This window comes from Myotis nattereri, assembly GCF_964212035.1.
Source record: "Myotis nattereri genome assembly, chromosome: 2".
Taxonomy (NCBI): domain Eukaryota; kingdom Metazoa; phylum Chordata; class Mammalia; order Chiroptera; family Vespertilionidae; genus Myotis; species Myotis nattereri.
The window spans coordinates 9,338,992-9,362,483 of record NC_138076.1 but is presented as its reverse complement, the minus strand read 5'-3'; the positions used below and the strand labels follow the sequence as shown (position 1 = coordinate 9,362,483).

Here is a 23,492-nt window from a genome sequence, read left to right as displayed (position 1 = left end):
ATAGCTGTTTGCTCCATCCTGTTGATTCCCTGATACCCTGCCCCATCCAAGCTGTGGCAGAGGCTTTTGCATATGAAAGGCCTGGCCCTTTGCAATCTGAAAATTACCTAACAAACTGCAGTTGGGTCAGAGAGACCCAGAACTTCCAAAAGAAGGTCCAAGGCCCCACAGCAGCTTGCATTGCTTCACAGCTGGGCCTCATCTGGGCACCACCAAACCCCAAATAAAGAATAGGAATCTGCAGATCTCTCCATAGCTCCTGCTGGGGAGCCTCAGGCAGAGGCTAAATTAGCACCTCCTTAAAGATCCAAGAGCCAGTGTACCCAGTGGTCAGAGTGGGACCATCCAGATTACAACTCCTCAGATCCATAAGGGACACACTCAAGGGGCAGAGTCAGTGAGGACCAAAGCCCCACTGAAGCAAGTCTTGCCCCAGAAGGGTGTCTCCCAGCACAGAAGTTCTCCCACCATAGATACAGCTGATTCTCACAGCCAATTGGCCTGGAGGTCAATTCCTCCCAGTGATAGTTGCAAGAATCAAGGCTTAACTACAACAAGACTGTGCACACAGCCCACAAAGGGGTGCACCAAGAGTGTCCACCTCAGGTAATTGGGGAGGCTGAGCCACTGGGCCCTATAGGACACCTAGCACAGAAAGCCACTCTATCAACACAGGGAAGCATAAAAAATGTGGAGACAAAGAAACAGGTCACAAATGACAGAAATGGAGGAAAGCAAACTACAGGATATAGAGTTCAAAACCACACTTATAAGGTTTTTCAAGAATATAATAGAATCAAGGGCATAGAAAGAGAGTGGACTGTCTATTATCTGGGGGGAAAGGGGTGTGGGAGGTGCGGGAAGAGACTTAAAAAAAATCGTACACCTATGGATGAGGATGGGGAGGGGGTAAGGGCAGAGGGTGGGGTGGGAACTGGGTGGAGGGGAGCTATGGGGGGAAAAAAGAGGAACAACTGTAATAATCTGAACAATAAAGATTTAATTTTTTTAAAAAAAGATAAAACATTGTCATTTGTGATAACATGAAAGGATCTTAAGGGTATTATGCTAAGAGAAATAAGTCAGACACACAAGGACAAAAACGGTCTAATTTAACTCATATGTAACGTATGAAACAAAAAAGTAACAAATGAATAAATATAACAAAATAAAAACAAATTCAAGGATACAGACAACAGAATAGTGGTTACAGAGGAGAAGGAGAGTGGAGAGAGGGCAAAGTAGGTAAATAGGGTTAAACAAATGATCACAGATGGAAACTAGACTTATGGTTGTGAGCACCCAAAAGACTATACAGACATCAAATTATACTATTGTACACCTAGAATTTAGATAATGTTATTAACCAATGTGACCGTAAGAAAAAAAATTTAAAAACTCTTCTGTTTTACTAACTCTTCAACTTCTCAAATGTGTCAGGGCCTCTATAGGACCTCTTCTCTTTGTAGGAAACTCTTATTCCTACTGCTTTTTGTCTCATAACACTCACTTATTCTTCAAGTGTCATCTTAAATGTGATTTTGCTGCAAAGTCTTCTGTGATATTCTGAACAAGATTTCTGGTAATATAACTTCTAGTACAGGCACCAGATCTCAGTATTTCTAAATACTGTCCTACAATAAAATAAACCAATTCCCCTTGGAGAAGTCATTGATTTTAGGGCCAAGACAGAGAAAATAACAGAAGAGTGGAATATATTATGGCGCCGAAATAAGGACGTGCTCAAAAAGTGATGGGCCAGGTTGAAACACCAAGCAGCCAACCTGAAAAGTTCCTAATGCTCCAAACAGGAACAGTCTGTGTGACAGAAGTAATGATAGAATTAGTTTGTATCACTTCTCCAGCCAATATCTTATAGGTTTCAGCGTACAGGACTTTCATCTCCTCCGTTAAATTTATCCCCAGGTGTTTTATTCCTTTTGATTCAGTTGTAAATGGGGCTGTTTCCTTAATTTCTCTTCCTGGCAGTCCATTGTTAGCATAAAGATATGCAAGTGATTTTTGTATATTGATTCTATATCCTGCAAATTTACTAAATTTATTTATTAATTCTAACATGGGGGGGGAGTATCTTGGGTTTTCCATATGAACAATCATGTCGTCTGCATTCTTTTTCTTGCCTAAATGTTCTGGGACCTATACTACTATGTTGAATAAAGAGGTGAGAGTGAGCATCCTTGTCCTCCTGATCTTAGAGGGAAAGCTTTCAACATTACATATGGTGTTCTTGCCAAAAATGCATAATCTCAATGAAACTCTGATAAAACAACAGACAAATCCAAACTGAGAGTGATTCTACAAAATACCTGTCTCAGAAAATGTGTCAAGGTCTTCTACTATATGCCAGGAGAGATTGTGAATTGAGTCATGGATTCCACAGAAAGGAACAGATCCGTACTCTCAAGGAATTTATAGTCAGAGGAGATGGTCACTGTGGTACTAATCACAGTATCAGATTAGATGAAATGGGTGTTAAATTAGAAGTTTAAGTCTGAGGAGTTATCGATTTTCATTGAAACGACTGGAGAAATTCCAAGAAAGAGATGGCATTTGGGCATAAAAGAATGAGTTGGCTTTTTAAAGGAAGAAAGAGGAAGTTAGGGTAAACAAAGCAGCAGAAATAGTGAAACAGAGGCAGGGAGGTCTGAAAATTGCCTATAGGTTTAGCCAAAGCACAGTTTGGGGATGAAAATATTGATAGATGAGCTTGGAGTGTTGGAAGGCTAAAGAAGTTGGATTTTCCTTTATAGTCTCTAGGCAGTATCTGAAACTTCCTGCTGAGTGCTAGAACCACAGAGTTATATTTTAGGACAATAACACTGAGGTGAGTGAGATCTGTGAAGAACTTGGTATTCTGAGGCCACAGGAAGCTTCTGGGGGTGGGAAAAAGACAGGGCTTCGATGCAGCCAGTGCTGAGGGCCCTGGTCCTGCTTTATGGCTGGTCCTTATAGTGGGTGTGGGGAAATGGTGACCAGTAATCCCAACAACACTGAAGTATGGAGGAAAGTTTGGGAGTTAACACTTTCTGTATTGAAATCCCAGAGGCCCCATCTGGGGAATGCAGCCCAGCATTCAGAAAGGTCAAACATGACAAAACTCTGGGTCAGGTCAGGAAACACTAAATTGGTAAGTGCAACCCAGAGGTGGGGGGTGGGTGGGGTGGGAGAACACAGTGACTAAAGGTTGGGGTACAGGGTCCACCTCTCAGAGAAAAGACCTGGCAACGGTTAGACAGAACCCAAGTCAAACAACATGAGGTTAGGGGAGACTGGCTTTCTAATTAGGTTAGGAAATGAGGCACTCTCCTGAGATTGCTGGCAAAATCCAGGGAGGGAGGGATAAGGAGAGCAGACTGGCTGGGAGGCATGTGGTACCCAGGCTTCTTCTAGGCAAAGGGAATGCCCCCTTGACAGCAGCGGGACTATTGCCCACAGCACTGTGAGGCTACTAATACAGACCCCACCTGAGATTTTGACGGGTTGTTTAACAAGGGAATTTGGGCCCCACCGACAGATTGACATGGCATAAAAAAACAACTATTAAACTTCTCAGCTCTTTTTTGTGCCAAGAAATATTCACATACTCACCTCTCCCTGCTCCTTCTCCCATCCCTCAGCTTCCCCCACCCCTGGGCTTCAGGGCAAGCTGCTCAAAGTGCAGGAGGAGAGAGGCTAAAGCGCAGGGATGTCCATTGCATGTGACACTGAATAAACAGTAATAATTGTTTAAAGCATTTGCACATTTGGGCCTCTCAAAACCTAATAATGAGTCTTCTAAAATGGCTGATATTCATTTTGTCATACTTCTTTGCTGTGGAAGGTAATTAAATATTAGACCAGTGTTAAGGGTTTTCCATGCCTTATGTCTTTTATGCCTCACCACAGTCAGATGAGAAGCACTATTACAGAAGTTAGTGAACAACTGAGGAAGTTTTGCACAGCTAAGTATTTGCACAATATCACAGCGCTGGTAAATATAGGCCTGGCTTTGTACCCGAGGCACCCAGACACACAATGTGCCATCTTCACCATTGCATCACGCCCATTCAAAATGCCTTCCAGTCAAACCGTTGGCTAAATTGCTGTGAAAACAGCTAGGTCAGATCAACAGTGTCAAATATATGTAGCATGGCCATAATCACTGCCTTGGTCTGGTCTGACAGAGGAGACAGGGAAACAAAATCCGTGGCTTGAAGGCCTCAGGTGGGCCCCATGGCAGGGAGCAGCTGGGGAAGACAGGTGTTGACAAAAGGACTGAAAAAGCAAAAGAAAGAGTTCAACAGCCTAGTTGGAAGTCCATTGCAATTCTCCAGGTGAGACTTCTGAGGCCAGAATGTGGATGGTGGCCACACAATGAAAGGCACAGCCTCTTGTACAAGACACAAGGGTGTTGAGGATGGGGAATATACCTTTAAATGTTGGGCTATGCCCATTTTTGGTGAGCTCAATGCTAGGCACAAAGGAGGGCCTCAAATAAGTGAATGATTGACAATGAAAAAATGGACTCAAACCAAGTTCTGGACAATGGACTAGCAAATGCACGCATTAAATTTAATCCTGAAAGTAACTGTAATATGGTGATGTTTATAAGTAAAGTGTAACACACTCTAACATAAAGAGTTTTAAACAACTTGTCAAAGTCAAGCAATTTGGTTACAAGCACAAAGGGAGCAAAGGTTGGTACCATGCTCTCCGCTCCAGAGTAATTATAAGGAGAATTACTTAAAATAATCCAATAACGAACAGTTTGTTTTGAAGTGGATCTTATTCACTAGAGATTTCAATTCTTAGAAAAATCCCCCCAAAAGACTATGATGAGATTTCTTAAGTATATCATTTCCTGTTGGGGAGGAGGGGTCTATATTTCTACACCATTATTTTTTAATATTATAAAGCCTTTGGGTAGAAGGGAAGATTAGCTCTGCCTTTAGTGTTTGCCATGGTGATGTTTACAAATGTAGTTTTCATATATCAAAATTTGCTGCATCACTTGTAGCATTAGTCACATTGATGTTTGGTAGGTTAAAAGTTTACTGGGATTTCTTCTGCCAGAAACATTTTCTGTATTTTGGTAACACTCTCCCATGAGGCCTCATGTGCTCCTGTGAAGTTGAAATGACAGTATTATTTTTATTTGGAGAAAGGAAAGTGGAAAAGAAATAACCCTTTAAGCTTTGGAATTGATGTTCAGTCTATAAAACGTCTTCAGTTAAAAGGAGGGGTGATTGGATTCTAGTTCTGGGCTCATTTCAAAATATGTCATTTGGGGCAAATCTTTTCAGTTTTGGGCATCTCAACTTATTCAGCCATGAAGATGAAGGGCTAAGATCTAACTCACACTCCCTCATGGGGGATGCAAACATCAGGGACTTTTAGGAGCTTTCTAACTTAAAGTGACCCCTCTACCCCTATCAGGACATAACATAAAGCTGTCTCTTCAAAAGATGATTTCAATAAAAACCAATAAACTCCTTAACAAATAAGATTTCAGAAACTTGCTGTATGACTTATGGGGCAGGCCTTGGTGAATAACATCATAATTCATGTTGTTATGCAACCTCCTAAAAGGGCCAAGGAGGAATGAAAGTTGTGGTCAAGTCTTGTGATTTCTGCAGGGAGAGGCTCTCGTCTCAAGTGCACTTCTTGCCCCTTATTTTGGGGAGAGAGAGAAAGAGAGAGAGAGAGAGAGAGAGAGAGAGAGAGAGAGAGAGAGAGAGAGGCTGACTAAGTTATAAGCTGTGTCTGCCTTTAGGACTTTAACAGTAAAGACAGAAGAAAAACCAGGCGGTGTTTTTGTTGTTGTTGTTTTTCTTATTAAATATATTTTTATTGATTTCAGAGAGTAAGGGAGAGAGCTAGAAACATCAATGAGAAAGAATCATTGATGAACTGCCTCCTGCAGGCCACCCAGTGGGGATCCAGCCTGCAACCAAGCATATGCCCTTGACCTGAATCAAACCCACTAATCTTCAGTCCACAGGCCAAAGCTCTATCCACTTAGCCAAGCCAGCTAAGGTTACAGGCAGTGTTTTAATATAGCAGCAGCCAGGAGTTGGGAAAATGAGAAGAGAAAAGGCAGAAGGACGGGAGTTTAGAAACACTGCACTTATGTGTGATGAAAACTGGAGGGAACTGGGAACCCATTATCCAGGGGGTGATAGAGTCGCCCCGCACCCAGCAGCCTGCAGCTCCAGTCCTGCTGCTCCAGGCGGGAAAGCGGGCGGTTCCCTGCAAGGGGCCCAACAGGTCTTGGTGGGGATGCGGCCAGCATAGGCGCGCAGTCCCTTACCTTCCCCTCCTTGTTTCAGGATCAGCGAGTGTCCCAGGAAGGGGTAGGCACCGGAAACGCTGGGGATGGGCCTCATTTGCAGCCAGTTATGCGCATAGCTCGCCATCATCTGCAGGAAGCTCAGGATGAGGGTGGCGCCCGCCAGGGAGACGGCGCTGAGCGCGCCCCAGAGCAGCAGCTTCTGCCCGACGTGCACCAGCCACACGGCCACCATCGCGCCAGCGGTCGGCTCCGTGAGGGGACTGAGACCCTGAACCTTGGTGCCCGGTGCTTGGGGCCAGGGCGGGGTCCAGCCCCTGCCTTTCAAGTGCGGGGCCTGGGAGGAGTCCCTGGGGGCCGGAGGGAGGTCCAGGAGGGCGGGGAAGAGGTGGCGCCAGGCGGCAGCAGCCCAGGCGCCTAGAAGCGGGGCTTCTCCTGGAGGGACCGCCCTGCCCCCTGGGTACGGGGCTGGAGCCTCCCCCGCTCGGAGGAAAGCGCCGCCGGGTTGTTGTGCAGACAGACGCCTAGTAACGCGCACGGGCCTCTGGTTCCAGCAGAAACGAAAGCCCGGAAGCCCGAGTCTGAAGGCAGAGAGCGCTGAGAAGACACGGAGGCCCTTGAGTGGCGGGGGGAGGAGAATGGGTGCAATTTAGGGGCAACTCAGGATGGAGAGGCGCGCTGGGGCTGCGGTGGGCTGACTTCCTTACAGGAGTGAGCGGTACGTTTTAGAATGGAAATAAAGGGCGCCGGGTTGGAGGTTCGGTTTGGGGGGTTAGTTTTTCCCTGGCTGGGCGCCTGGCCTCATGATGCTCCCTTGCGCAACCTGTAGTGTCCTCTCTCCTGGGACTGGCTGCGCGCGGGAGGTGGGTGCATCCTGGCTGAGCATCAGGGTCATTCAGAGCAGCTCCCTACTTTGACCTGGGACTCCAACCTGAGGCAGCAGGTAAAGTTCGTCATCAGGTCACGGGAGAGCTGAATCATGTTCTTGTGATCCCAATGGTTTCCAAATTATCCTCGGGACCAAGAGAACATCGGGGCGGGTGGAGATGATGAAGGGCAAGGTCTCTGGAAGTGGGAGAGATAAGAGATGCTGGCAGAGCGGGAGTTGGATACAGGAACAGTAATTGTGAAGTAACTCTCAAAAGACAAATCACTGAGCCTATGGAAGGAAGGAAGGGAAAGGGAATGATGGTGAGAAGGATGCCCCAATTCTGCCCATGGCTGTGTTCACTGACTATGAATTTTCCTTCTTCAGGTAGCGGGACCCCAATCCTGACTCTGGTTCTCTTTTCTACAGGGGATCCTTCCTACAGAGGCGCTGGGCTAGGCGTGTCCCTCTCTAGGAGCAGGTCCATAGTGATCCGGAAGGTGCCAAGGAAGATGACCTATAGTGAGAAATGCCCTGGGTCCTACTTTGCTCAATTCCCTCCGTTTTACTGGCCGCTCTGGTACAGGTGGCAGGGCCTCTTTGGGCAGAGAAAAACATCCTTAAGAGTTTTCTATGACTGATTTTTTTTAAAGTCATCTATCTGTCCTGACATGGAAAAAGGTTCAAGAAATAGTAAGTGAAAGATAAACTTTTAAAGTTGCACAACAGAGTACATAATGTAATGCCATCTTTGGGGAGAAAAACTTTAGTTCTCTTCAACTAGACTAATGTCTGGGAGGAAAAACACTGGTCTACCTTATGGGATGTCCACGGAGAAGAAGAACTTACATTCTTTATTTTATTCACCTTGATATTATTTCATCTGCTTAAGACTTTAAAATATACACTGAGTGGCCAGATTATTATGACCACCCCATCAGTACTTCATTGACACTTCCAAATATACTGAATATTGAAAACTTCCTAAGAAAATACTGTCAAGGTTTTATTATTATTACTAGAGGCCCGTTGCTTGAAGAGATTAGTGCAATATCCCTTCCTTCCCCTGGCTGCCGGCACCGGTTTTCCTCCGGTACCTGGGACCCAGGCCTTCACTCCGGCCATAGCGGAGAAGCCAAGCCTCTTCAGTCTTCCCTCAGCGCCTGCCTATGCAAATTAGCCTGACATCTATGTTGGGTTAATTTGCATACTCATTCTGATTGGCTGGTTGGTGTAGTGGAGTGAAAACCAATTTGCATGTTTCTCTTTTATTAGTGTAGATCAGAGGTCCTCAAACTTTTTAAACAGGGGGCCAGTTCACTGTCCCTCAGACCGTTGGAGGGCCGGACTATAGTTTAAAAGAAAACTATGAACAAATTCCTATGCACACTGCGGCGGCAAAAACAGCCGGCGGGCTGGATAAATGTTTTCGGCGGGCCGCATGTGGCCTGCGGGCCATAGTTTGAGGACCCCTGGTGTAGATTATTTGCATAAGTAATTCACTTCATTGTACTAATGGGGTGGTCATAATAATCTGGCCACTCAGTGTATTTTCTTTAATATCTTTAAGTAGATCTCATCTCTCTAAAAGTGTATCATAGCTACGAACCCACGGGAGTTGTCTATATCTGACTCTCTGCTCATCTCTGTAGACAAAACAGGAATATATAGCCACGACCCTCAAGAAGTGGAGAAGGGGGAGGGCGGAGTGCTTCAGGCAGCAGCCAACATGAGCAGGAAGCGCTCCGAAGCAGAGAAGGGTATGATGGGTTCAAGAAAGTGTGCAGGGGACCCCTGCTTGGAGCACAGGGTGGCTCAGGGTGACCAGGACAAGACAATGTTAATGTTCACAAGGAGCATGGAGCCAGCTTGAATGACTTTGACTCCCAGGCTTAGAAATTGTATCTTTATTTTGAAGGCAATTTGTGGTTGAGAAAGAGAGCACTGAAGATTTTTTGAAAAGGGCCAATAAAACAAAGGCTTGTCTCTTTGTTCCCTGAGTCATCGTTCTAATCCTATTTGTTCCCTGATAGGAGCCAGTGCCCCGAAATTTCAGACTCAACTGGTCAGATGGCCAAGCATGAGAAACCCATGGCGACACCCTTCTCTCGTGGCTACCAAGTTCACAGTGTTGTGCCTTTGAATGTCCACCTTGAAACATAATGAATCTCTGTGTAGGGAGCTTGGCATTGCCAAGGTGAAGACGATCTACATACATTTGTCACCGCTTAGTCAGCTTCATGGCACTCATCCTGCTGAGTAGGAAGTTGTCTCCTAACTTTGTCTCTTGAAAATTCTTTCTATATTAAAGAACAAACCACTTGGAAGATCTTTGCTACTCTCCCCTGCATGAAATACATGCCTTTGAAAGTTAGTCATGGGCCAGAATAGGTTATAAACCACAGCAAAGCTTTGTAAATGTTAACACTTTGCTTTCCTTAAAATTTCTGTCACTTGGAAGGATTCCTAGTATGGAAATGCTGGGGTCCTGCCCCAGCGGGTCCAGGGGTCCCCAAAGGTGTAGACGGAGTCGGCGAAGAAGGAATGACACGGAGACAGCGTTCAGTTGATCAGCAGCCTAGCCAGGATCTCCAGCCAGGATCTCCAGCCAAGTTCTGGTCTGGAACTCCAGAGAGGTTCTGCTTAGGATCTCCAGCCAGGTTCTGTGTCCATGTTCTCTTGCTAGGTTCTCCAGGTTCTCCAGCCAGGTTCTGTAGCCATGTTCCCTCGCTAGGTTCTCCAAGCAGGCTCTGTCCAGGTTCTCAAGCCAGGTTCAGTCACCAGGTTCTAGTCAGGTTCTCTTGCCAATTTCTGTAGTCAGGTTCAGTCCAGGATCTTTTGCCATGTTCTCTCTCTAGGTTCTGTCTCTAAGTTCTGAGGCCAGTTTCTGTCCAGGATCTTTTGCCATGTTCTCTCCAGCGAAATTCTTCTGTCCCTAGAGAACGTTCTGTGTAGGTTCTGTGCCTAGCTTCTGTCTCTCTCTCTGTCTCCTAAGTTCTGTCTTCTTACATCTGTATTTATACCAGTTGATTCCAATCCTATCAATCTCTATTTCAAAGGTTAGGGCGTATCTTATCTCCATTCCAGGGAGTAAAGATTATGTAGCTTAAGCATGATTGTTTGTAGTGATTAACTACCCGCCTGGCACTTAGTTAAGGAGTTTCATCCCCTCCCTGACTTCAGGGAAAAATTCCTACCTGGGGAAACTACCTTTCTTGGAGAGGTGACCTTGGTTAAAACACACAGCGCTAAGGGGAGCAAACATATTAAGAACAGTATGCTATATACGCCAGGTCCCTTGAAACATATGCTGTGCAGATGTTTCTTTCCTGCAGCGACTGTGTCAAGCAGCAAGGATGGACCGGCTTCCGGCATGGAAAAGATGTTTTATTTAGATTAAAAAAATAAATGCTGGCTAAATATAAAACTATATTTTTCACATGCTTATACATAGCAAATTATTAGGATAAAAGGACACTGTCATGAATTGTTGAATCACTAAGATCAGGTAAAGTACACTTTACTTAAAAAGTACAGTTTTATGGACAAGCATCATCAGTTCTATGTGACTACCCCCTAGGTCATACAATAGAACATGAAATCATATTGTATGTACCCTTTTGCATCTGTCTTCTTAAACTCAACATTATTCCTGTGAGAAGATTCTATATTGTGGTGTGTAGTATTTTTCATAACTGTGTATTATTCCATTGTTTGACTATACTTCAACTTATTAGCCATTTTGTGGCCAATGGTTGTTTCAGATGTCATATATACAGGGAATTTCAAAATAATGTATATACACTTTAACAGCTGATAGCTCAATTTTGAAAATGAAATGTATTTTAATAAACTCTGCCTTTACAATTATTGAAAGTGTGTGTATACACTACATTTTTGGAGAGACCCTATATATACATACATATACATGTATATCTTATTAATTCTGTTTCTATGGAGAATACTAACTACTATAATCATCTTATTAAATGGATTCCTATTATTTGATGTTTTTGAGGCTATTATAAATAGTATTTTTATATTTTATTATCTAATTATTCTTAGTATGTAGAAATGCAAATGCATTTTATGTTGATTTGTTTTCAATGAGCTTGCTAAAATCACATACTGATATTTAAGTATATCTGTAGACTATTTTGGATTTCCTACATACACAATGATGTTTTTTGTGAAGAATGAATTTTTTTCTTTTTTCCCAATTTTTAAGACCCTCTATATTTTAATCTGGCCCTATCAAGCTGGCTAGGACATCCTGTATAGTGATGAATAACTTTGGTGGCTAGCAGAAACTTTTTGCATTGCTTCTGGTCTCAGTGGGTATAGTTGAATATTTTACCTTCAAGTGTGAAGTTTGCTGTAGGGTTTTTTGTCCTCTAAATACCCATAAGCCAATGGTAGTTGATCCCTTCTATTCCTAGATTACTAGGAAATTTTATTATGAATGAATATTTTCAAAGACTTTGCCTCTGTTTATTGAGAAAAGCATATGTTTGTTTTCTTTGATATCATTTGTTCATTGATTATTTTTCACATGGTAGACCAAACTTAAATGCCTTACATAGATCTAATTTGGATGGTATTTATTACCCATTTCATACCTGCCTGATTCGATTTGCCACTAACTTGCTTAGGAGTGTATCATCTGTGTTCAGAGATGAGATTGGCCTATAACTTTCTTCTTTTTTTTGTATTACCCTTATCAGTTTTTATATAAAGGTGATGCTATCCTTATAAAATAACTTCCTATTATCTTGAAAAAACTTTATATGGGAGTTATTGATGCTATATTTTCCTTAAATATTTGGAAGAATTAACCCTGGAAGTCATCAGGACTTGGACTTCTCTTTGAGAGAAGGATTTTAATTATAGATTTTAGTCTATAATGGATATAAACCTTTCCAGGTTTCTTATTTCTTCTTTGTCCGGTGATAAGTAATATTCTTCAAGGAGTTTAAACATTTCATCTAAATTATCGTATCAAATTAGTCATAGTATACTGGTTAAATTCTAACATCTATAAGATCGGTAGTGATATGCCCATTTTTATTCTTTGAAAAACTTTTCCCTCTATTTGATTTCAAGGATTCTACATTCTCTTGATTTTGATTCTCCCTCACCAGTCATTTTTTCTGTCTGTTTCACTGCTTTCTTTCCACATCCTATACCTCTAGATGTTAAAGGGGGTCAGGACTCTTTCCCTGCATCTTTGTACTCACTCTCTTGGTTATCTCATTCATTTCAGTACCTAAATACCACCTCTCTGTTGAATTATACTTCCAGTCTATACCTTTTCTCTAAATCCCAGGCATAGATACCCAAATACCTTAACATCTCCACTTAGAAATCCAATAGGCATCTCAAACATAACATGTCCCAGCCAAAGCCTTGAAGTCAATATTGATTCTTTCTTTAGTTACACTTGAAATCTAATTCCACAGCAAATCCCACTGACTTGACTTTCAAAACACATCCAAAGTCCTCTGACTTTGAGCAGCTACATCACTGTCATATGACTGAAACATTGTCTCGGGTCAGATTGCATTGCTCTGTCCTGAAAACTTTCCAGTTGCTCCTATTTCAGATAACTTTCCATTTCCAAGGTCAAAAAGGATCTTAATCACTCCACTCCTATCATCCACTGTTATTCACCCCCTTGCTAATTCCATTCTATGCCCCAATGGCCTCTTTGCTGTTCTTCAAACCCCTAGGTATGCTCCTATTTTAGGCCTGTGTGTGTTTTTCCTATGTCTAGAATTCTCTTTTTCATATCTACATGGCTTATCTCATATTCTTTGCATCTTTGCTCAAATATTACCTCTACACCAAAGCCTCCCCTTTCTGAAATTGAAGCCCTATTTTAGGTTTCTTCAGATAGCACTTATTGCTATCTGATCTTGTATTATATTTTTGTTGCTTTGGTTATTGAAAACAATTACAACAAAAATATAGTATCCAAATGATTTATGATTAAAAAGAAAAACTGATTGCCTCCTCCATTAGACTCAAAGTTCTGTTAGGGCAAAGACTTCATCTTGTTCAGTCCAATGCTTAGAACAGAATCTTAATAAAAAGAAGGTGATTGATGAACATCTGATGAAATAATAAATCCATGATGATGACCACACAGAATTGTTATCTTCTGAAACAAATTTTAAATTGGAACTTTTTAAAAAAATATATTTTATTGATTTTTTAACAGAGAGGACGGGAGAGGGATAGAGAGTTAGAAACACCGATGAGGGAGAAACATCGATCAGCTGCCTCCTGCACACCCCCCACCAGGGTTGTGCCTGCAACCAAGGTACATGCCCTTGACCGGAATCAAACCTGGGACCCCCCAGTCCGCAGGTCAATGCTCTATCCACTGAGCCAAACCAGTTAGGGCTTAAATTGGAACTTTTTTTTTTTTTAAATATATTTTATTGATTTTTCACAGAGAGGAAGGGAGAGAGATAGAGAGAGTTAGAAACATCGATGAGAGAGAAACATCGATCAGCTGCCTCCTGCACATCCCCCACTGGGGATGTGCCCGCAACCCAGGTACATGCCCTTGACCGGAATCGAACCCGGGACCTCTCAGTCCGCAGGCTGACGCTCTATCCACTGAACCAAACTGGTTTCGGCTTAAATTGGAACTTTTATCAAAGAGGTAAAACCCTGAAAAACATAGATGGATATATATTTTGAATTCATGAAAGAATGTTTGCTATCTGGTTAGAAATATAAATGAGTGAATAACCTATGTATATGCAGAGGAGAGAGGTATTCACACAAATTACATAAAATTTGGGAACCTAAACAAGCTTTTATAAATGCAATAAATTTTTGAAAACTCTTTCAACACTTTATATTTTATTAAAAATTAAAGAATTAAAAATCTTGGACAATGATCTGTGGTCATAAGAAAACAATGACAATAAAAATATCACACTCAAACGACTTACGGTATTATAAAAATGGACCTCTTAATTGGTATAGCAATTACATTCTAGTTCAGAATAACAATATGGATATTTCCTCTTATGTTATATTTTAAAAATCAAATTTGTTATGGTATTTTACATGTTTTTATATTATTTTTCAATTCCTTCATTCCTTCTTTGATTTTGGATAAATTAACAGACATTTAATTAATGTAGTCTCTAACCTTTATTTAAAAACTAGAGGTCTGGTGCACAAATTTGTGCATGGGAGGGGTCCCTCGGCCTGGCCAGTGATCGAGGCCCATCGGTGGCCTGCTGGAGGGATGTTCTGGGAGGTTGGCTGGCCAGCTCCCTGATTGGGGCTATGTGAGGGCCAGTCGGCAGGAGGGAGGAGCCGTGGGAGGTTGTCCGGCTGGCCCCACCCCTGACTGGGATGAGGGGGCCAATCGGGGGTGGGTCTGACAGGGGGAGATGCCGAGGGGGATTGAGGGAAGCTCATCAGGTCCTGGATCAGGCTGGTTGGCCACTGCAGTGCATGTCATAGCAACTGGTTGTTCCAGTCGTTCCGCTGTTCCTGTCACTGGGCTTTTATATATATGGATTGACCTCAGGAATAATTCAGTTAGCCTTTTTCAATTTTTAACAAAAATTTTAAGATGATTCATTTATCAATGATAACTATGAAAACACTGTCCTAACTTTTACCTAACCAGTTCAAGAAGTACCATCCTTGGTATAAGGATTACTTACTAGCCTCTGAATTTCAATTAACCTGTAAATAAAACATTATCTTTAATACAGATGTGAAAACATGTGTGGAGAGGTTTTTTTTAAAGTCAAGGACAGAGTCAAGTCTTTTTGTTATGTCTAAAATGGTACTTTAGCCTTTTGTGGGTGGTGGCGAACACGGGGAGAACGCCATGAAGGCCTCGGGCACGCTTCGAGAGTACAATGCCCACCCCCAAGTGCCACACACCACCCCTCTACCGCATGCGCATCTTTGCACCTAACCATGTTGTTGCCAAGTCCCGCTTCTGGTACTTTGTGTCTCAACTAAAGAAGATGAAGAAGTCTTCAGGGGAAATCGTCTACTGTGGGCAGGTGTTTGAAAAATCCCCCCTTCGGGTAAAGAACTTCGGCATCTGGCTGCGCTACGACTCCCGCAGTGGCACCCACAACATGTACCGGGAATACCGGGACCTGACCACCGCCGGCGCCGTCACCCAGTGCTACCGAGATATGGGGGCCCGGCACCGTGCCCGCGCCCACTCAATCCAGATCATGAAGGTGGAGGAGATTGCAGCTAGCAAGTGCCGCCGACCAGCAGTCAAGCAGTTCCACGACTCCAAGATCAAGTTCCCGTTGCCGCACCGGGTCCTTCGTCGCCAGCACAAGCCACGCTTCACCACCAAGAGGCCCAACACCTTCTTTTAGATTCAGGGTCTCTCCCTCCCTTGGTCTGCCCAAATAAACTTTTTGGGAAAAAATAAAAAAAAATAAAATAAAAATAAAATGGTACTTTATCTTCCAATTGAAAATATTTAGAAGATATGAAGCAAGATCATTGTACTTGGTTCCATATTTTAAAGTACTTTTAATCAATATATGTAAATAATAGAATTTTTTAATTGTTGCACAACTCCAAAGCTAAATAAAATAAAGCTACCATTAAACCTTTTCAGTGGTTCTCTATGAAAAAATAATTCCTTTTGTATACCTAATGTTAGTGTACAATGCATATCAATCCTGTTTAAGAAGTCTGAGCTGATTAGGGAAAGACTTGGATGGTTTGGGGAAACAGATATAAAATAGTGTGAATGGTTTTGAAGGCGCCAGGTAGCTAGAAATAATTACCACAGTTAGAAGTAATTAGGGACCAAAGAGCACCTAACTCCAGACCACTTACATGTCTAGAAGTTCCTCACGTCTGATAACTGCAGAATTAGGACTGATACTCTATATTGAAAGCTTTTATAGCTAATATTTAGGGATAGTTAGAAAATTCTTTGTGTAGGTTACTAAGCATTGAGAATATGACCTAGAATTATGGAGCTGTGGCCAATCAGAAGAGCCACAGACCCAGTGATCATTCTCATGTCAAGTCCCTAACATGTTCCATGACTACAGACATTGAAGTAGAGAACGTAAAGGAGAACGTACCAATTGGAGGCAAGGCTCTGGACAACACTAATTCAAGTGCCAACACTCTTCTCCATTTCCAGACGTTTATAGATGGGCAACGATCCTCTCTTCTTAGAGCCAGAAATATGTCTGAAAATAACCTATTGTACATTATAGGAATAGACAGATATAAGCTTCATTTTGGATTAATAATAATTAAATCATTAAAATATAATTCTCTGATAGAAAAGAAGAATTACACAAGTTGAGATCTGAAAAGATCAAAATAAGTCTAAAAATTTAAATCATGATACAGGAAAACAACGGGCAGAGAGAAAAGAGAAATGACTGCAGAGCCTTTCCTCCAACTGATTAAGCCTCATTTACATTCTCTATTCCACTTTCCATATTAATGTCAGATAGGGATATGCTCAGAGGAAAAATAAAGCAGAGCAAGAGGACAGAGAGCAGAGGGAGCTGCTGCATTAGACAGAGGGATCGGGAAGGCTCCATGCCCTGAGGTGACATCTGGGAAGAGGAAGATGCTGCTGTGAAGCCTTCTGTCCAATGGAGGAATACTTCAGTTGTGAACAATAATGATGAAACCGTATGCAAAATATTTTAATTATGTTTATGTTCATAATTAAAATCAATCATTTGTTTTTAAAAATCAATAAACTGGGGATACTTCTGAAAAGACCACCTGAACTTGAACATGAAAACTAGTATAGCAAAATGGCCTTGGGAGACTTCACCACTGACGTCCCTCAAAGAGGTTCATGACTAAACTACTTTTTTAAAAATATATTTTATGGATTTTTTACAGAGAGGTAGGGAGAGGGATAGAGAGTTAGAAACATCGATGAGAGAGAAACATCGATCAGCTGCCTCCTGCACACTCCCCACTGGGTATGTGCCTGCAACTAAGGTACGTGCCCTGGACCAGAATCGAACCCGGGACCTATCAGTCCGCAGGCCGACGATCTATCCACTGAGCCAAACTGGTCAGGGCTAATCTACTTTTTAAAAGGGTATGAGAAAGTCAGCACACTGACCAGAACAGCCCCAATCTTCGACTGGCACATGGTACCCAAGATGACTCTTCTATTTTCTCAAGAAGAAAATAATACCTATTCGTGATTAGGATTTTGATGGAATTAATCATGGAATGAGACACAAAAAATATGTCAAGACACAAAGTTACAAAATGGCATATTACTATATATATTAAATAGTGTATGAGTACATACACTAATTTTGTGTGTGTGTATAGTTGATAAAAGGATGGATTATAAACACAGATTCCTCTGAGCAAAGCCTAAAGGTTCCATACTGGAATGCTTCCAATGACGAAGACTGATAAGCTTGACTTGTATTGTGTTTACAATGCAAAGTTCACAATTAAATTGTTTATTTGTCTGCATTTCTCTCAGACAGTCCAATATCGCAGACTGCTGTGCTAACAGACACATACTATAATGCTTGTTCTTCTGTTTTTCAAGTGACAAGTGGTCGCAGAGGCGCTGGGTGGCCCAGCAAAGGCTGCAATTCTGGGGAAGCAACATCAGGATGCCACTTGGAATCTCTTTCTTAAAGTCGGAGTCGTCCTCTGAAAAGACCTGGGTGGATACTGCGAACCTGAAACACCAACCAAAAGTAATTCTCATTAAAATGTTAAAAATTCCAGCTCTCAAAAGCGTTGTTTTGTATAGTCCATGCCGATGATATTTTTTTAAAAAGAAAAAAGGTATTTAATGTCACTTTCACACACACCAGGAAACAGTCACGTGCAAAAACTGCCATCTGGGGTTGAGAAGAAGGAAAGGTGTTTGTCCCCACCAAGCCTCGGGGCCGGCCATGTGTCCTTCCACGCAGGTGGGGTGCAGGGACCTTCTCCCCACAGCGGGTCCCGAGGCCCAGGCAGTTGAGTAGGGAGCTCTGTCAGCCCCAGGTAGAAGCGAGGTCACCTGCCTTCCCGCTATTGGGGACACCCCATCAGCTCCTCCTCTCTTTTTTTTTCAGCCACATAAACAATACGTTGGTAAGTTAATAGCGCCAGATGCTTTCTGACTTGGAAGCAAAGGTAAGAAAGAGACCATGTGCTTGCTTGTCAGAGAAAAAATAAAATAAATCCTTAGAATTAGAGAAACATCTCTCTTGATGCACCCTCATTCCCTTCTACAGAAATGAAAAGGGACTCTGACCATCAGTAATAATTGTCACAAGTTTCTGAGAAGAGCCGACACTGACTAGTATTTGGTGAAACATCAAGAGCGCGGAGTTACAGCAAATCCAGAGCCCAGTTCCATCTGCTAACCTCACTCTCGTGTCCCCAACAAACTAGCTGACATCTCCACTCAGCATGCTGTAGTCAACCTCTCCAAAACAATTCATCAAAACTCCTCAAGTTCCCTCTTTCAGCATCACCCACAGAATCCTAGGTATCAGCCTTCACTCCTTTCTCTCTCACAGACCCCAGGGTGTTCCTCCCAATTCAGTGTCTCATGCCTCCTCCAGGAAGGTTCTCTGCCCCTTTGCCCACCTGCATATCCAGCCAGGTGGCCCCGCTCGCCAGTCCCACAGCTCTTTCCATCTCCCCATTAGCCTGAATGTCCCTTCAGGCTCAGACCAAAATGTCCTTGGTGTTTGAATCTCTGCCTTTAGCGCAGAACTAGGCACAGAGTGAGCAGTTAGTACATTGTAATTTATTAATAAACAAACTTGGGCGTCTAATTCTGCTTGACCATATATGTCAGAGATCGTCAAACTTTTTAAACAGGGGGCCAGTTCACTGTCCCTCAGACATTCCACACATGCGCACTGGGGGCCACGGACAGGCAGAGGCGGCAAAAACACCCGGCGGGCTGGATAAAGGTTTTTGGCTGGCCGCATGTGGCGGGCGTAGTTTGAGGACCCCTGATCTATGATTCTGTTAAAAGCAATACTTGATAATGTAGCGTGGCTGTCTCTTAGATAAAGAACCATTGTCACAGATGATGGTAGCGAACAGCGCTAGGGAATGTATAAGAAAAAGAAAGCAATGGCAAGGTACAGCAGCCTGGAGCTATGAAGCATTGGAGAACAATCTCAAAGGGCTAAAGGATCTTTGACATGACTCTGCTACAGAACTATAGAAGGGTGAGGCAAGCACAGACAAACCTGTGTTGTTCCAATGCATAAATTTTGCTACATTTATTTTAAAATTAAAATATATGAAGTGCTTCCCTGAAAATAGCAATTATCCTTTATATGTCCGATGATCTGTAATACAAATGGTCATAATTTCTACTATGAACACTTACAGCAAACAGTGTCTTTCCGGCATCTAGCGAGGTCCTTTCCATACACGTTTCCAATAATTACTTTATCAGCCAGCAGGTTATAGAGAAGAAACGGAGGCCCAGGGAGAGACTGAGGCAGCCCACGGATTGCTGGGCTGGTGGGGGCGGAGCCAGGCTGGAAACCAAGCATCTGAGCCCAGCCGGCGCGGCTCAGTGGGGGAGCATCGCCCTCTGAACCAGGAGGTCTCCGTTTGATTACCAGTCAGGACATATTCCCAGGTTGTGGGCTCAATCCCCAGTGTGGGGCATGATCAGTGATTCTCTCATCATCGATGTTTTTCTCTCTCTCTCTCTTTCTCCCTTTCTCTATGAAATCAAAAAAAAGGTCTTAAAAAAAGAACAAGAAACCTTGATTCCAGGGTTTCATGACAGTGCCATGTGGCCTCCCTGAATAAAAATGTTGGTCATAACGGAAGCACGTGTGTGACACAGGACAAGCACTACTTGGTTCCCTTAGGAGCCAGTGTCCACATATTTAGACTCCCGTAACGTTCTTTTCCAAATGTCACCTTGCCTATGATGATTTGACCATGTGCTTTATTTTTCTCTACCCTTGACTGTGTTTGAATGATTTCACAAATTTGATATTATCCTGTCATACATATAAGCAGTAGCAATGGTGAGTTTGTGATCAGGGGCAGTTAAAGATGAAAAAGTATTTTGCAACAATAAAAGTTCATTTTGATCAATCTTTTGCCTTTGGGAAAAAAAATTGGTCATAGTTTGAAAATTAAAACATCATTGGCTTGAATTCTGATGAGAAACTTTATTCTTTGAAGAGCACACTCATCTGTAAAACTCTACATAAATAATTAGAATGTATGTATTTTATTAGGCATTTTTATCATTAGATCTTCCAAGAGAATCTAGCATTAGGGTTTTATTTAGGAGAAAGGCATGAACCTCCACAGCTGAAGGAGACACTAATTTCCCATAGGACTCACAAGGCAGCTTTTTCCCTTTTTTTTTGAGGGTGAGATCTTAAGTTGATTAAAAAGCATTTGGGCGTTTTCCTCTTTACAACCACAGCCTGCCTGTGCAGTTTTGCTCTTTATAGAGGTTTCTGAGGTCTGGTGTAGCCCACAAACCCCTGGTATTTCCTCTGACGGGTCCACAACTGTCCCATCCAGGGAGCAATCTTCAGCTTCTTTTCCAAAACTTACAGTTTCACACATTACATCATTTTATTTATCCATGGAGAACACTGACCTGTCAGCAAACCTTGGCCTGCCCAGGTGTGACCAGCAAACTCCATCAGGGTCAATGAACCTTTTCGAGGGGTGTCTGACTGTTAGAAGAAAAATAAAGGATGAGTTTTAGGATGAGTTAGAAGGATGAGTTCTATTGTTTCAGATACTTTTTTCCTTGTTTGACATTTAGTCAAAAGTATATATTTTTTACATTCAATATTATTTTTTGTAGATTTCAGGTGTACAGCATAGTGGTTAGATAATCATATACTCTACAAAGTGTTTCCCTGATATTCCCCATCCCCTCCTGGCACCATCAACAGTTGGTACAATATTATTGACTAGATTCCCTCTGCAGTATTTACAACCCCATGACTATTCTGTAACTACCAATCTGTACTTCTCAATCCCCCCTCCACTCTAGCAACCATCAATATGTTCTATGTACCTATGGGCCTGTTTCTATTTTGCTTATTTATTTTGTTATTTAGATTCCACATGTAAGTGAAATTATATGGTATTTGTCTATCTCTGACTGACTTATTTCCATGCTGTGGCAAATGGTAAAATTTCATTCTTTTTTATGACGAATATTCCATTGTATGTATGTATGTGTATGTGGCACAAATTCTTTATCCACTTGTCTATTGATGGGCACTTGGGTTGGATATTTTTTTAAATATGTTTTTATTGTTTTTAGAGAGACAGGAAGGGAGAGGGAGAGAAGCACTGATCAACTGCCTCCTGCACATCCCTTTCTGGGGATTGAGCCCAGGCATGTGCCCTGACCTTGAATTGAACCAGTGATGGGACAAGACTCAGTCAACAGAGCCACTCCAGCCAGGGCATGGGGTGGATATTTTTAAAAACCAAAGTATAGTTAACACAATGCAGTATACAGATCATGCATATGGAAATGTACACTCGAAACCTGTATGATCCTATTAGCCAATGTCACCCAAACATTTTAATTAAAACAAAAATAAAAGCAAAGTATAGTTAACAGAGAACCTACTCGGAACGTATGGGTTGTGCTGGGCCTTGAAAACTGTTCCATAGTCAGAGATCTTCCTCGAAGAGGTGATCGTTCTACACTATCGGGTATTGCACTTAAAACATGGTTTTGTGCATGCCTTCCTCTGTACTAAATGAGAGATAATATGTTATTGTTTAAATAAAATTCAAACCTTAAAAAAAACCCAAAAAATAATCTATATATGCTTCACTCCTTTAGTCATTCATTTATTCACTTACTTGAAAACTTATTTATATGTTGGTAAACATAAGATCTAGTAAGCATAAATATAAAAATATTTTAATTATGGAATTGTGTTATTTAACCTAATAAAATAGTAATGTCCTAATTGGTAAATATGGGTTAAAACCCTTTACTACATGCAATTCTTAGTATTAAACTGTATTAAAATGTAGTTCTGCAGTTGGGAAGCATCTGACTTTTTTAAAGGTGATATTTGCCTTCTTTTGTGATTTCACAATCAGTCTCAATATTCTAAGCTTAAATATTAAAGCTTTGCTGCTCTGATCTCCTGGGAATGGGTCCATGGCTATGCTCAGGGAGGCAAAGGGAATGCAAGAGAAAACATTGCCTCAGCGTTTGTTCTCTCCCTAAGCTTTATGTTGCCACAACCTGGGTGCTTCTGTGTTCTACAAAATAGACACAAGCTACTTGTGTCATAGCAGAGCGTGTGGTCATTATGAAATATGGTTGTGCCTGTTGCCAGCAGCACAGCTTCCCCCGACCTTTCCCAATTGCAGGGCTGAGCTGAGCTTGGCTGAAGAAGGGACTGCTTCTACATGGCAGTAAACATAGGAAAGTTAGCGGGAAAAATGAGAGCTGATAAAAAGGGCAGGGGTATGTGACTGAGCTCCTCATTTATGCCAGTCGTTATTTAACATCTTTACATCCATTGAATCCGTATACTAGTAACAATTTTTTGAGGTAGCAATTATTATTGCCCTTTGATAGATGACAAAATTGAGGCTCAGAGAGGTTCCTTTAGACCAGATCACACAGAGACTGGGTGGCAGGATTCCAACACACATCTGCCTGTCTCCTACCTCACCTTCATGCTATTTTCTGCACACCATCCTGACCACCAGGTATGTCCCGGACAGATACACTCCCTCATTTAGCTTAAGCCATGTTTTTATTTCACAAAATAGTGAATGGACCCTGCCAGCCCCTGTAAAACTCTCACAGGCCACTTATTTTCAGGAAGCAGATTATGGAGACATTTTATGTTAATGATTTCACTGCAAAGTACCAAGATTATATGTTGTTTGTTTGTTTGTTTGTTTGTTTGAACGGTGCCCTTTAATATAATGGAATGTGTCTTACAGAGACAGGCCGAGATCCAGGAACTGCCACCTTCTGCTCAGCAGGCTCGGGGCCTATGGGGGGTAACCTTCTCCGTGCGGTGTGGACTGGTGGGGAGGACATGTGGTCCATGCCAGTTTGCCTGTGAACACAGCAACACCTAACTGAGCTTCCGGGAGTCAAGACAGAGGACAGACCTTACACAGCTCCTGATGTGAGCTCTTCATCACAGTCTGCCTTCCAAGAGAAATGAGCTGAGTTCAGGAAGACAAATGTGGGGAGGGGCCTGGCACCAGCTAGCTCTGTCACCTTCTCCTGAGCAATCGCCGTCAGCCTGTATTGACTGAGTTACCAGCTATTCTAGCCACAGGGCAGAACAGAGAGGTAATGGAACATCTAGT

At 42.4% G+C, this 23,492-nt stretch overlaps 2 protein-coding genes, 1 long non-coding RNA gene and 1 pseudogene across 4 annotated transcripts in view; 2 read left to right on the top strand and 2 right to left on the bottom strand.

The window, feature by feature from the left end:
- The window catches only part of LOC308514074 (cytochrome P450 4V2-like), a gene marked incomplete at its 3' end in the record, with an annotated part of 32,080 nt that extends 25,541 nt beyond the window's left edge, over nucleotides 1-6,539 (bottom strand). Inside the window, exon 1 of the mRNA XM_081084118.1 lies at nucleotides 6,311-6,539. Coding sequence (XP_080940244.1) covers nucleotides 6,311-6,524 — 214 coding nt within the window. The 5' untranslated portion in view covers nucleotides 6,525-6,539. The remainder of the gene's footprint in view (nucleotides 1-6,310) is intronic.
- LOC308514078 lies at nucleotides 6,494-17,906 on the top strand. Its single transcript, XR_013995568.1, has 3 exons — nucleotides 6,494-7,007; nucleotides 7,587-7,850; nucleotides 17,725-17,906. It is a non-coding gene; the product is annotated as an uncharacterized lncRNA (long non-coding RNA).
- On the top strand, nucleotides 15,007-15,602 carry LOC308514070 (large ribosomal subunit protein eL20-like; annotated as a pseudogene). Its single transcript has one exon. The product of its transcript is annotated as a large ribosomal subunit protein eL20-like (transcript).
- Nucleotides 17,022-23,492, bottom strand: part of LOC308514057 (protein FAM149A-like) — a gene marked incomplete at its 5' end in the record, with an annotated part of 46,081 nt that continues 39,610 nt past the window's right edge. The window contains 4 exons of the mRNA XM_081084097.1: nucleotides 17,022-17,860; nucleotides 20,773-20,851; nucleotides 21,769-21,897; nucleotides 23,113-23,233. Coding sequence (XP_080940223.1) covers nucleotides 17,787-17,860; nucleotides 20,773-20,851; nucleotides 21,769-21,897; nucleotides 23,113-23,233 — 403 coding nt within the window. The 3' untranslated portion in view covers nucleotides 17,022-17,786. The remainder of the gene's footprint in view (nucleotides 17,861-20,772; nucleotides 20,852-21,768; nucleotides 21,898-23,112; nucleotides 23,234-23,492) is intronic.